Raw genomic sequence first — 13,877 nt, 5'->3', positions numbered from 1 at the left:
GGCCTCTTTGCACAGTAAGACTAGATATTCCTTTTCTCTTAGTCCTCAGAGACAAGTATGGGAATAATCAGCTTCTGAAGGAACTTTATAGATGAATTAGTCAATGTTAAGTCTTTCCATTCTCTTAATAATCATCTAGGTATCTTTACTGTTGCTGTTGCTGTTTTTTTAAGTGCATTTCTCCCAGCCTTTGTCTTTCTGTACTGGAGTCCTGTGTTCTCTCCCGCACCATTAATCCATGTGTCACCTTTTCACTCATTCTCCAGACCCCACCAAGCTCTAATAAAATATATTCGGGGTTCATTAAACAGAAGAGCACACAATTTCCTAAGTTTGGATGCTCATGATTTTCTACAAAGGCAGGAAAATTTCTTCTTAAAACTTCCTAACGAAACCCAAACTTTTTGTGATTTTTTTTTGTAAGTACTCCCTGGAACATTACAGGCTACAAAACTCCTTATCTAGGCCTTTACTGTATTCTTTACTGTATTTGATTGCTTAAAGCCAATTACTTAAAAATTATAATTTGAATTATTTTACTTGGGGTACTCCAGTGGAACTTATCTATACTGAAGCTCATCCATTGATTTTAAGATCATATTTAAACATGTTAGGTGTAACTGGTCCCATCAGGATCAGTAAGCCCAGAATCTATTTAACCCTACCACTTGTATGATCTTACTCTAAATGTCATATATAATTGAAACAATAGTAAGCATCCTTATGATAAATTTTTGAAAGTTCAAATAAGTGATATTTACTTATTTCCTTTGTCCACAAACCTATTTACAGCTCAACTAGGTGATTTGGTTATGGCTTCCTGTTCTCAAGGACCATTTAATTTGAAGAGCGTGATCTTAACCAGACTCAGAGAGCAAACTCTCAATCCACATGGTCAATACCTTTGGCATACTATATTTGATTGCAGATAAGTGTTTGAAATATGGTTAAGCTATATTATGTTTTTTTTTTATTTTTTTTTAACGTTTATTTATTTTTGAGACAGAGAGAGACAGAGCATGAACAGGGGAGGGGCAGAGAGAGAGGGAGACGCAGAATCTGAAATAGGCTCCAGGCTCTGAGCTGTCAGCACAGAGCCCGACGCGGGGCTCGAACTCACGGACTGTGAGATCATGACCTGAGCCGAAGTCGGACGTTTAACCGACTGAGCCACCCAGGCGCCCTATATTATGTATTTTTAGATCCTTTGTGATTTATTTTTGACCATCCTTTCTGAGCTGCAAAGAAGCAAAGTCTTTCTGGTTTGGCATGGAGGCCAGAAGAGCAGTCTCCCTCGCCAGGTAAGAGACAGAAATGAAACTAGGTCACTGGTGTTAAACCAAGAGGTCTATGTTAAGAGATTTAGTACCAAAATGTGAAAAAAGAATTTCTGAAAAGGGAGGAAATAGCCATTATTGCAGTTCAGTAAAAAACAACTCTCAGTTTTCTGTCCCCAAAGAGTCTTGCCTCTCTTTAATCAAAAAGTTTCGAATGCCCAATTATTTTAGATATAAAAATAAAAGAAATATAATTGAAGTAAATTTCATATTACGTTATTGTGGTATGCTTCCGTAGTAATTTTATATATTTTGTGCTCTTTGGGCATTTTGAAATTATATCTGAATGGAGCAATGGAAATATCTGTAATATAAATCTATTGATTATCAGTATTTTTGGCAAATGAAGGAACTAGGGACAGTGACTTATTACATTCAAAAATGAGTGGAAAAAAAAATACATCTGTGTTCTAGAGACTCCTGATAATGGTAGGCAAATGTTCATCCCTTGTGCCCTGAGTGGCTGGCTCATTGGTCCCCCTTTCTGCAGAGAGAAAGCAATGAGACCACTGAAGGAAAGCATGGAACATCATGGATTTTGGTGCCATAATGGTACTATGCTCCTGGGCATCATCAATCTTTGTGACAAACCCAGGAAACAGGCTCCATGATCTCTAAAGAACGAACTCAAGTAGCTTTTTGGACCGCATCCAACTAGCTAAAGCTCAACCCAGATAAAACAGAAATGAATCTAACTAAAAAGAGAAATTGGCAATCTGAAAAGAAATCCAATATCAACTCTTTTTAAGGGCCAACATTGTCAGGCCGATGAGTAATTTTGTGGTAAATTGCTATTTTCAGAACCCCAAAGGAATGCATTGGTGAAAAATGCATTCTTTCACCTCTAACTCATCAGGAAACCAAGAGCCAGACATGAAATGTAATTCTAGAAGGTATTGTCTCGAATTTACTCAATATGCAGTCTGACTAGCTTAAAGTGGAAACATACAGGTAACAGACATGTTATCACCAAGTAGAACCCCATAAAGCACTCAACTTGGTCTGTGTAGAGAGCAATCAAGGGCAACCTCACAGTGAAGTAAACACTGAACCAAGGGTCAAAAGTCCAGGCTTTGTCACTAAACTAACTGTGTGAATTCATACTCACCTCTTCTACTCCTCTTTTCTCTTCCATTTGAAATAGTTCACATTTACCAAAAATTACAGAATACATGTATTTGTACCTAGGTTCATCAGATCTTAACATTTGAACTTATGTCTTTCAGATTGTTTTTAAAAATATAAAACATCACGGACTGTTGAAGTCCTCTGAATTTTTCACTCTCCCCCCACCCCCGTCTCATTCTCTCCAGCCCCACAAGTGTAAATGCTGTTCCAATTTCTGCTATCGAATATTCCCATGCCTGTTATTAAACTGTGACATCAGAGGTGCAGATCCATGCACACTACTGAGTATTGTGTTGTGTGTTTGTAAATTTTGTGTAGGTGATATTTTGTGCACATGAAAGTCGGCTCATGAATGCAAGGGTGAAGAACAGGAGCCCTGAAGCCTCACTGTTCGGGTTCAAAGGAGCAGTTATACCACTTCCTTCCTGTGGGCCTTGGGCAAATTACTTACACTCTCTGTGCCTCGCTTTCCTCATCTTTCAAACAGAACACATAGTGGAACCTAACTTACAAGCTATCACGAAGATTAAATGCACTGAAATCTAGAAAGAACTTGAACAGTGCCAGCACAAACTAAACACTAGGTTAAGTGTTGGTATCTGTTACTATTCAAGCATGTTGTATGGTATTCCATTATGGGGCTATATTCCAATTCATGTATCTGGCTTCCTTTTGATGGACATTTAGGTTGTTTCCAACCTTTACTTATTATAAGCATTCTTTGACATGTCTTATGGTGCATACGTGGCCAATTTTCTGTAGTGACTATACCTAACAATGAAATTGCTGGCTTTTAGATCAGCCTGACCCTGGCTTTAGCAGATATTAGCACATGGCTCTCCAACATAAGGTAAAAATTCCCACTGCTACTCCAAGTTCCTGACACTCTACACCCTCACCAACTGTAGTGTTGCCTCATCATCATTTCTGTACTTGTAAAACGAGGAGGGGTGAATTAGACGATCTCTGGAATCTTTTTGCATTTTCTATGTGCTCCAATTTCCTTTCCGTGAATTTCCTGCTTTCTTCCTTCACCTAGAGATAAACTAGTCCAGGGAATAGCAACCTTTTCTTTTGAGTCTATAGGCCTGTTGTTTGGTATTTTATATTCTGAACGGTCTATAAACAAAGGCATCCAATAATACAATTTCTGTAGTCATAAGGTAGAATGTTAACCACATTGACAGTGTTTTAGCCAGGCATACTTCCAACACTGTTAAAACATATCAATAGTTTCCAAACTTTTTAAAGCAATGGATATTTTTTAATAAAAATATAAAGTGAATTTCAATATAAATGCTGCTTGCTCCTTTTTTGTGTGTGCTTACCTCTAATACATAGCTCACAGATTGGTAAAAAGCTTCTTGTAATGTAATTGTCATTATTGCATTGGTGATCTTTCTGAAATTAAGAAATACTAAAATGCTTCAATTTATCTTGTTGCTATATCCATTAAATTTGCATATTAAATTTTATTTGATCATGCTTTAATTTTAGACTGGCATATAGTTTGCTATGCTAAAATCTTCTGGAAATATTCATGTTAGGAAAAAAATGCCCATTATTGCCAAAGAGCTCTGATTTTACTACCTATAATTTCTGTGAAGAAAAATGTAGTTTCATTCAGGCTTTGGAGGTTGTGATTGTAGACCAACATTGCCACCTAATGGTAAGAAGTTTAACTATATCATATTTCAAGTTGGAAAAGTTGGCGTTTTTTAAAGATATATCCAAAACTCTGAAGTAATCTATTCCTATAGAAACATTACATTATACTAGAGTTGGGCAGGAAGTGCAGAGTAAACACTCATCAGACACACTGGCAAGACTAGCTGATTGGGCTTCTGCTCCCTCCTTGATCTGCCATCTATGAATTCTAGAATTCTCTCTCATCTGCTCTCAGATTAGTTACTAAACAACTTCAAATTTCAACCACTTCTCCCTTGTCCTTATCTAGACCCTGTCCTAGTCTTAATATGTTAAGACAGGCAAGTGGAGTCTGGAATCAATCTAGAATAAGGGTGGTTTCTTGCATTAGCAAAAGGTGAGTTCCTGCTTTGGCATCTATCTGTACCCAGGTCAGCATCCTTACCATGAGTCTCCCAAAGCCACATATTTCCTGTCTTTTTAACAGATTTCTGTATGAAGCCAGAATCCAGTTGTGAACCTCTGCACTGCACTCCAGGTGTCTAAAGTGGAACTTTGCCACTACCTGTCAGAGCCTCCACCTGGAAGAGTCATGGAAAAGGAATTGGCTTAGCCCTCCTGACTCAAGTCTTTGTACCAAGAATCTGCCACCTGTCCAATAGAAGCATCAGAAAGACTTACAGAGCTTTGGGTCCGAGGTCATCAAATCAGAATGGGTGTCTCTAGCCCAGATCAGACTCGATGTACCCACCCTCCTGGATGCTGTGACTGGAGCTGCTTCTCCTTGGGAACCAGACCCTGAGCCATATTTTTTTATTTTTTTTTTTTAATCTTTATTTTTGAGAGAGCAAGAGAGAGACAGAGTGTGAGTGGTGGGGGAACAGAGAGAGGGAGACACAGAATCCGAAGCAGGCTCCAGGCTCTGAGCTGTCAGCACAGAGCCCGATGCAGGGCTCAAACTCACAAACCATGAGATCATGACCTGAGCTGAAGTCGGATGCTTAACCGCCTGAGCCTCCAGAGCACCCCAGGCCTGAGTCATCTTATCTTACTAAATCAAGTCTCTTTGCAATGCCTTAGAGGTTTTTATAACAGGCACCAAGGAGCACAAAGAATAAAATGTGTGTGAAGGAGAAGGAGTATTAAAAACAAGGAAAAAGAGAGAGTAAAAAGAGTACTTGTCTCAGTCAGTAACCATATTACATTTTAATTACAACCCACCCACTCCAGAACCAGCCACTTCCTCTGAGTGAAGAAACACTTGGTGGGTGATATTGAACAAATAACATGCAAAATGGCAACATAAGACTGCAAATACCATGCATAGTTCAATGAATACCCTTTTTGGTAGAACAGAATAAACTCTACCATAGACATACACTGATCAAGGTCCATATAAGTATTTGAAATGTCAAATTAACAAGATGTCATGTCAAGCCACACTATTATAGGCAGAGATAGAAATTTTATATCAATTCCAGCGATCTGTGTTAAGAAGAACTTTTGAACCGCATGGGTTAAGCAGTAGAGAGCTGTATGACTGATTAGCAATGTCTTCCACAACCACACACTTCTCATACAGTTCCCTTTTCTGAAATTTCTAAAACACTCCCATTAACTCCTTCCTGGTTGTCTAATTAGGTGCTTCTCAAGCTTTAATGTAGGTATGAATCCCCCAAGGGTCTTGCTAAAAAGTAGATTCTAATCCAGTAGGTCTAGGGTAGGGCCTGAGATTCTGAATTTCTAAGAAGCTGCCATTGACCTTTCAGATCTCCTTTTCTAACATTACAACAATTTCCTTTGTTAATCACCCAGCAATAGAATTATTTTTATCCCTTTTTTTATTGCTGGCCAGTCAGATAAGGAAGATAGTAGTCATTGCTGCCAGGCCTTAAGAATCAGAGAAATTTTGGGGCGCCTGGGTTGCTCAGTCGGTTGAGCGTCCGATTTCGGCTCAGGTCATGATCTCATGGCTCTGAGTTCGAGCCCTGTGTCGGGCTCGGAGCCTGGAGCCTGCTTCGGATTCTGTGTCTCCCTCTCTCTCGGCCCCTCCCCCATTCATGCTCTGTCTCTCTCTCGCTCTCTCTCTCTCAAAAATAAACATTCAAAAAAATTTTTTTAATTAAAAAAAAGAATCAGAGAAATTTAAAAAAATTTATTATAAAAGATTCCTACATTTTATGATTTTAATGTTACATATTTATATATAAGCATATATATGTGAAGTCTAATTTGTCATGTTTTTATCGTAAGAAGTTTCTCTTAACTACGCTTCCCAGGTCCAAAAGTACAATAATTACTACCTTTAAAATGACTCTGAAGCTCTGTAAGATCCTAAACTCCCTACTAAATGATCCTTAAAATGACTCTGATGCTCTATAAGATCCTAAACTCCCTACTAAATGATCAGATAAAGAGTATTCATTTTAGGATTTATTTTACTTTACTGCCTTGTAATCCTTTTCAAAACGGTACCCTGAACATGATGTACATGGTAATTCCCAGTTGCTCCTCAGTGATCCAAAAATGCCTGAAAGTGAGGGAAACTTAATCACTTTTATAAAGCATATTACACAAAAGGAACATACATGAAAAAGATCAGAAGATATAGAGACTGACAATCATTCTATATCTTTGCACACTATCCATTCTGAAAAATCCTAAGTACGATGATTCTTTAATCACAGTACCTCGCAAGGGAGTATGTGGGCCTTGTACCCTGCACCAAAGCACATTTTCCTTATGGAAAAATCCCCCAGCTGAATCTTCCTCTTCTTCCAAATTAGGGTTGCCTAATAACATCACCAAAAGGATCATGAGGCATGTCCTTGTTAACAACCAGCTTTTCAGTCCTGGGTGGAGTCCATGGGCCCACTTTCAACTCCAGATCCTTCAAGAGCTGAAAATTCTGTGTCAATAAGTGGTTTCAGAAATCGCTCGACCTTAGTGAGTCTTTGCTTCAGTTTCTGCTGCATTGACTCATACTCCGCCAGGATCCGAGCAAACCTCGTTTGCAAGAGGTCTACGGACCCCTCCATTCGGGTGACCTTCTCCTCAAGATCCTTAGGATCACTTCCAGCATTTGCGACATTTATATCCAGCAGGCCATCTTTCATCAGGATTTGCCTTCCTTTCTCTTCTAACATAGTTTTGGCATCTGGGTACTCAGTCAGAGCTTCCATGAGGTCATCTTTTGAGAGACAGAAGAGATCTGAGTAGCCAATGCTTTTAATATTGGCTGTTCTTCGATTGCCGGCTTTGCTACCTTTAATGTTAAGGATGCTGATCTCACCAAAGTAGCTACCATCACTCAATACCACAAACTGAGTGATTCCATCATCTGCCACCACAGCCAGTTTCCCCTCCTTGATGATGTACATCTCTCGCCCGATATCCCCTTTCTTGCAAATGTAATCTCCAGGACTGTAGACTTGGGGCTGTAATTTCAAGACCAACTCCACCAATAGACCAGCTTCACAGTCCGCAAAAATACGCACTTTTTTTAATGTGTCTAAGTGAACGTTGATGGCGATCTCTGCTCTCAGCTTATCAGGTAGATACTTCAAGACTTCTCTCTCATCAACCGTTTTTTGGTTGGTCCACAGATAGTCGAACCATTTAATAACTCTCTTTTCCATATCTTTGCTTACATTTCGAAAATGCATATATTGCTTGATTGCATCAATTCTTGCTTGAAATTCTGCTCTGGCAGCATTCATGTTGGAAATCATAGAACCTATGTTACCAACGATGGTAGCAAAAATTAACACTCCGATTAAGAAATCAACCACCACAAAGACAAACTCAGAATCCCTCACAGGAGGTGGTGTTTCACCAATTGTGGTCAAAGTCAGTGTAGACCAGTAAAGGCTGTACACATATTTTCTAGCCAAACGGCCAAATTCAGGATCATTAACATCAGGATACACCCATGTGTCATTTCCAAATCCAATAGCTTTGGAAATAGAGAAGTACACACATGCATTCCAGTGGATAATGATGACAATATACATAACAAGATTAGAAATCCTGAAGATGTTTGGGTAGTTTGTTCTCGTTTCTGTTCTCTGGAAGAATTCAAACATCCGAGAGATCCTTAACAGTCTGTTCAATCTAATTTCTGGATAGTTCCACCCTAGCTTAAAATACAGCAGATCAGTTGGTATCAGTGATATAAAATCAAGTTTAAATTGCAAGTTTGATTTATATTTCTCTATGAGTTTAACCTCTTCCTTTACCAGCAGTCCTTGTTCCAAGTAACCTAAAATAGAAAAAAAAATTTTTTTAATTTTTTCACTTTTATGCCATTAGGAATTTTTTCGAAAATAACCCTCAGTGAACTTCACTGAGTGCAAAACAAGACTTCATTTCCAGTAAAAATGCTTTTAGCAATGCAATCAGATATGAGTACCAATTAACATATGGCTACGGAAAATATTATCTTGCAGAAATAAAAAATAAAACTTTGGGGGCGCCTGGGTGGCGCAGTCGGTTAAGCATCCGACTTCAGCCAGGTCACGATCTCGCGGTCGGTGAGTTCGAGCCCCGCGTCAGGCTCTGGGCTGATGGCTCAGAGCCTGGAGCCTGTTTTCGATTCTGTGTCTCCCTCTCTCTCTCTGCCCCTCCCCCGTTCATGCTCTGTCTCTCTCTGTCCCAAAAATAAATAAACGTTGAAAAAAAATTTTTTTTTAAAAAATAAAACTCTGTAAGTGCAAAGTGAGAGATTCCATACAATGTATATCTGCAATTCTCTCTAGATCCAGCCTGTCTATGCACGTAAAGCCAAGAACAGTGTTCTTGGGAAGTTTTCTAAAATACCCCAGCTCTTGTGCCTAAAGCCATACACCACTCTCTTCCCAGAATCCTAGCCCCACCCTTGAAATTTGGGTACCTGCCTTACTGTGTATTATGTGTATTCTTGCTTGTGCCACCAATGTGAAGAATAAATGTCTTTCAAAGATTCATTTTCTCTAGCCCTCTTATCCCTCAGGCTTCCTTAGACATCTGGGATCTTCCCTTCTCTGATGTTAACACAGTAGGCCGTGACTTTTAGCATTCTGATACATTTTATCAAGGAAAGAATTTGTTCCCCTTTCTATACTGGCCACCAGAGCTGTGACTAGGACAGAATAACAGGAACATTGCTCCAGCACAGTGGGATTTACAACACGTCCCTATTTGACATAATGATTCTTAAATGCTATTCTCTGTACAGTGGTTACCTTTGAATGTAGACAGCAGTGTAGAAACAGTAAGCTTATACCTACTTAACAAGCATATTTAAGTGGGTGGGAAGCTATCAGATCCTGCTCCCTGGTCAGTAATGCCTCACCATGACCACAAAGTTGAGTTAAGGATGTGTGTATTGTTAGAAAGAGAAATCAAGAAACTGATCCCATTCAGAATTGCACCAAGAACCATAAAATACCTAGGAATAAACCTAACCAAAGATGTAAAAGATCTGTATGCTGAAAACTGTAGAAAGCTTATGAAGGGAATTGAAGAAGACACAAAGAAATGGAAAAGCATTCCATGCTCATGGTATTAAAAGACAAAGATGAGCCTTCCAAGGAACCAGATGCTAGCCATGTTTGTAAGAATTCTGTCTCCGTAGGAGCACAAAAGAGTCTTTGGGTTGCTAGAATTTCACTGCTGCTTACCTTCATTGCTTCGGGAGAAGCAAAACTCAACAAATTCACTTAAAACCCCAAATCAAGAATAACTCCCCTACACAAACTTTCAGTAAAGAGTTCATCAAGACAAAACTCATCTCCTGCAATGATGAAAATTAGAAAATAAACCAGTACAAGGAATTCTTCTACAAAGATCCTCTAAGGAAAAAAAAAGTGAAAGAAGGCACCCAACTCTGTGCTGTGTTGTTAAAATGTCAATACTACCCAAAGCTATCTACACATTCAATGCAATCCCAATCAAAATTGCACAAGCATTCTTCTCAAAGCTAGAACAAGCAATCCTAAAATTTGTATGGAACCACAAAAGACCCCAAATAGCCAAAGTAATGTTGAAAAAGAAAACCAAAGTGGGAGGCATCACAATCCCAGACTTTAGCCTCTACTACAAAGCTGTAATCATCAAGATAGTACGGTATTGGCACAAAAACAGACCAATGGAATAGAATAGAGAACCCAGAGTTGGACCCACAAACATATGGCCAAATAAGCTTTGACAAAGAGGAAAGAGTATCCAATGGAAAAAAAGACAGTCTCTTTAGCAAATGGTGCTGTGAGAACTGGACAGCAACATGCAGAAGAATGAAACTAGACCACTTTCTTACACCACACACACAAATAAACTCAAAATGGATGAAAGACCTAAATGTGAGACAGGAAACCATCAAAACCCTAATGAGAAAGCAGGAAAAAACCTCTTTGACCTCAGCCGCAGCAATTTCTTGCTCGACACATCTCCAAAGGCAAGGGAATTAAAAGCAAAAATGAACTATTGGGACCTCATCAAGATAAAAGCTTCTTCACTGCACAGGAAACAATCAACAAAACTAAAAGGCAACCAATGGAATGGGAAAAGATATTTGCAAATGACATATCGGATAAAGGGTTAGTATCCAAAATCAATAAAGAACTTACCAAACTCAACACCTGAAAAACAAATAATCCAGTGAAGAAACGAGCAAAAGACATGAATAGACACTTTTCCAAAGAAGACATCCAGATGGCCAAGAGACACATGAAAAGATGCTCAACATCACTCATCGTCAGGGAAATACAAATCAAAACCACACTGATACCACCTCACCACAGAGAGGCTAACATGAACAAATCAGGAAACTATAGATGCTGGTGAAGATGTGGAGAAATGGGAACCCTCTTGCATTGCTGGTGGGAATGCAAACTGGTGCAGCCACTCTGGAAAACAGTGTAGAGTTTCCTCAAAAAATTAAAAATAGAACTACCCAATGACCCAGCAATAGCACTACTAGGAATTTACCCAATGGGAATTTACCCATACAGGAGTGCTGATGCATAGGGGCACGTGTACCCCAATGTTTATAGCAGCACTTTCAACAATAGCCAAATTATGGATAAAACCTAAATGTCCATCAACTGATGAATGGATAAAGAAGATGTGGTTTATATATACAATGGAATACTACTTGGCAATGAGAAAGAATGAAATCATGCCATTTGTAGCAACGTGGATGGAATTGGAAGGTGTTATGCTGAGTGAAATAAGTCACTCAGACAAAGACAGATATCATATGTTTTCACTCATATGTGGATCTTGAGAAACTTAACAGAAGACCGTGGGGGAAGGGGAGGGGGAAAAATTAGTTACAAACAGAGAGGTAGGGAAGCAAAGCATAAGAGACTATTAAATACAGAGAACAAACTGAGGGTTGATGGGGGGGAGAGGGGAAAATGGGTAATGAGGAGGTCACTTGTTGGGATGACCAGTGGGTATTGTATATAAGCAATGAACCACAGGACTCTACCCCAAAAACCAAGAGCACACTTTACACACTGCATGTTAGCCAATTTGACAATAAATTATATTTTTTAAAAAAAGGATGGGGGGAAAGATGGCAGCCTAGGAGGACGCTGGGCTCACCAAGTCCTGCTGATCACTCAGATTCCACCTACACCTGCCTAAATAACCCAGAAAACCGCCAGAAGACTAGCAGAATGGAGTCTCTGGAGCCAAGCGCAGATGAGAGGCCCACAGAAGAGGGTAGGAAGGGCGGAGAGGCGCTGCACGCTACAAGGGCTGGTGGGAGGGAGCCGGCGCAGAGGGGCGGAGGGGCGGCCAACTGGCCAAGCAGAGGCCCCGAGTCTAGCTTGCAAAAGCAGAGGGGCCAGACAGAGTGTGTTCAGACAGCAAGCGGGACTTAACAGCTGGAAGGTTATAAGATAACAGCTTTGCTCAGAGAGCAGGAGGGCTGGAGGACAACGGGAGGGAGAGTTGTTGAGCCCCGGACAACAGAACGCAGCTTGGCGGGGAACAAAGGTGCTCGCCAGTGCCATCTCCCTCGCCCATCCCCCAGCCAAAATCCCAAAGGGAACTGGTTCCTGCCAGGGAATCTTCAATGTGAGGAACAGAAAAAATATGCAGCCGAGAATCCTTTATCCAGCAAGTCTGTCATTTAGAATAGAAGGAGAGATAAAGGTCTTCCCTAACAAACAAAAACTGAAGGAATTCATCACCACTAAAACAGCCCTACAAGAGATCCTAAGGGGAATCCTGTGAGACAAAATATCAGAGACATCACTACAAGCATGAAACCTACGGACATCACAATGACTCTAAACCCATATCTTTCTATAATAATACTGAATGTAAATGGACTAAATGCACCAACCAAAAGACACAGGGTATCAGAATGGATAAAAAAACAAGACCCATCTATTTGCTGTCTACAAGAGACTCATTTTAGACCTGAGGACACCTTCAGATTGAGAGTGAGGGGATGGAGAACTATTTATCATGCCACTGGAAGTCAGAAGAAAGCTGGAATAGCCATACTTATATCAGACAAACTAGACTTTAAATTAAAGGCTGTAACAAGAGGTGAAGGACATTATATAATAATCACAGGGTCTATCCATCAGGAAGAGCTAACAATTATAAATGTCTATGTGCTGAATACAGGAGCCCCAAAATATATAAAACAATTACTCACATACATAAGCAACCTTATTTATAAGAATGTGGTAATTGCAGGGGCCTTTAACACCCCACTTACAGAAATGGATAGATCATCTAGACACACGGTCAATAAAGAAACAAGGGCCCTGAATGATACATTGGATCAGATGGACTTGACAGATATATTTAGAACTCTGCATCCCAAAGCAACAGAATATACTTTCTTCTTGAGTGCACATGGAACATTCTCCAAGATAGATCACACACTGGGTCAAAAAACAGCCCTTCATAAGTATACAAGAATTGAAATCATACCATGCATACTTTCAGACCACAATGCTATGAAGCTTGAAATCAGCCACAGGAAAAAGTCTGGAAAACCTCCAAAAGCATGAAGGTTAAAGAACACCCTACTAAAGAATGAGTGGGTCAACCAGGCAATTGGAGAAGAAATTAAAAAATACATGGAAACAAATGAAAATGAAAAATACAACAATCCAAACGCTTTGGGACGCAGCGAAGGCAGTCCTGAGAGGAAAATACATTGCAATCCAGGCCTATCTCAAGAAACAAGAAAAATCCCAAATACAAAATCTAGCAGCACACCTAAAGGAACTAGAAGCAGAACAGCAAAGACAGCCTAAACCCAGCAGAAGAAGAGAAATAATAAAGATCAGAGCAGAAATAAACAATATAGAATCTAAAAAAACTGTAGAGCAGATCAACGAAACCAAGAGTTGGTGTTTTGAAAAGATAAACAAAATTGGTATACCTCTAGCCAGGCTTCTCAAAAAGAAAAGGGAGATGACCCAAATAGATAAAATCATGAATGAAAATGGAATTATTAAAACCAATCCCTCAGAAATACAAGCAATTATCAGGGAATACTATGAAAAATTATATGCCAACAAACTGGACAACCTGGAAGAAATGGACAAATTCCTAAACACCCACACACTTCCAAAGCTCAATCAGGAGGAAATAGAAAGCTTGAACAGACCCATAACCAGTGAAGAAATTGAATCAGTTATCAAAAATCTCCCAACAAATAAGAGTCCAGGACCAGATGGCTTTCCAGGGGAATTCTACCAGACGTTTAAAGCAGAGATAATACCTATCCTTCTCAAGCTATTCCAAGAAATA

General features: G+C 39.6%; 1 protein-coding gene across 1 annotated transcript in view; it reads right to left on the bottom strand.

Annotated features, from left to right (window-relative positions):
* Window positions 1–6,252: 6,252 nt before the first annotated feature.
* Window positions 6,253–13,877, bottom strand: part of CNGA1 (cyclic nucleotide gated channel subunit alpha 1) — a 34,673-nt gene continuing 27,048 nt past the window's right edge. The window contains exon 9 of the mRNA XM_006931133.4: window positions 6,253–8,373. Coding sequence (XP_006931195.1) covers window positions 6,959–8,373 — 1,415 coding nt within the window. The 3' untranslated portion in view covers window positions 6,253–6,958. The remainder of the gene's footprint in view (window positions 8,374–13,877) is intronic.

This window comes from Felis catus, chromosome B1 (genome assembly GCF_018350175.1).
Source record: "Felis catus isolate Fca126 chromosome B1, F.catus_Fca126_mat1.0, whole genome shotgun sequence".
NCBI lineage: Eukaryota > Metazoa > Chordata > Mammalia > Carnivora > Felidae > Felis > Felis catus.
This window is presented reverse-complemented; position numbering and strand designations above follow the sequence as displayed.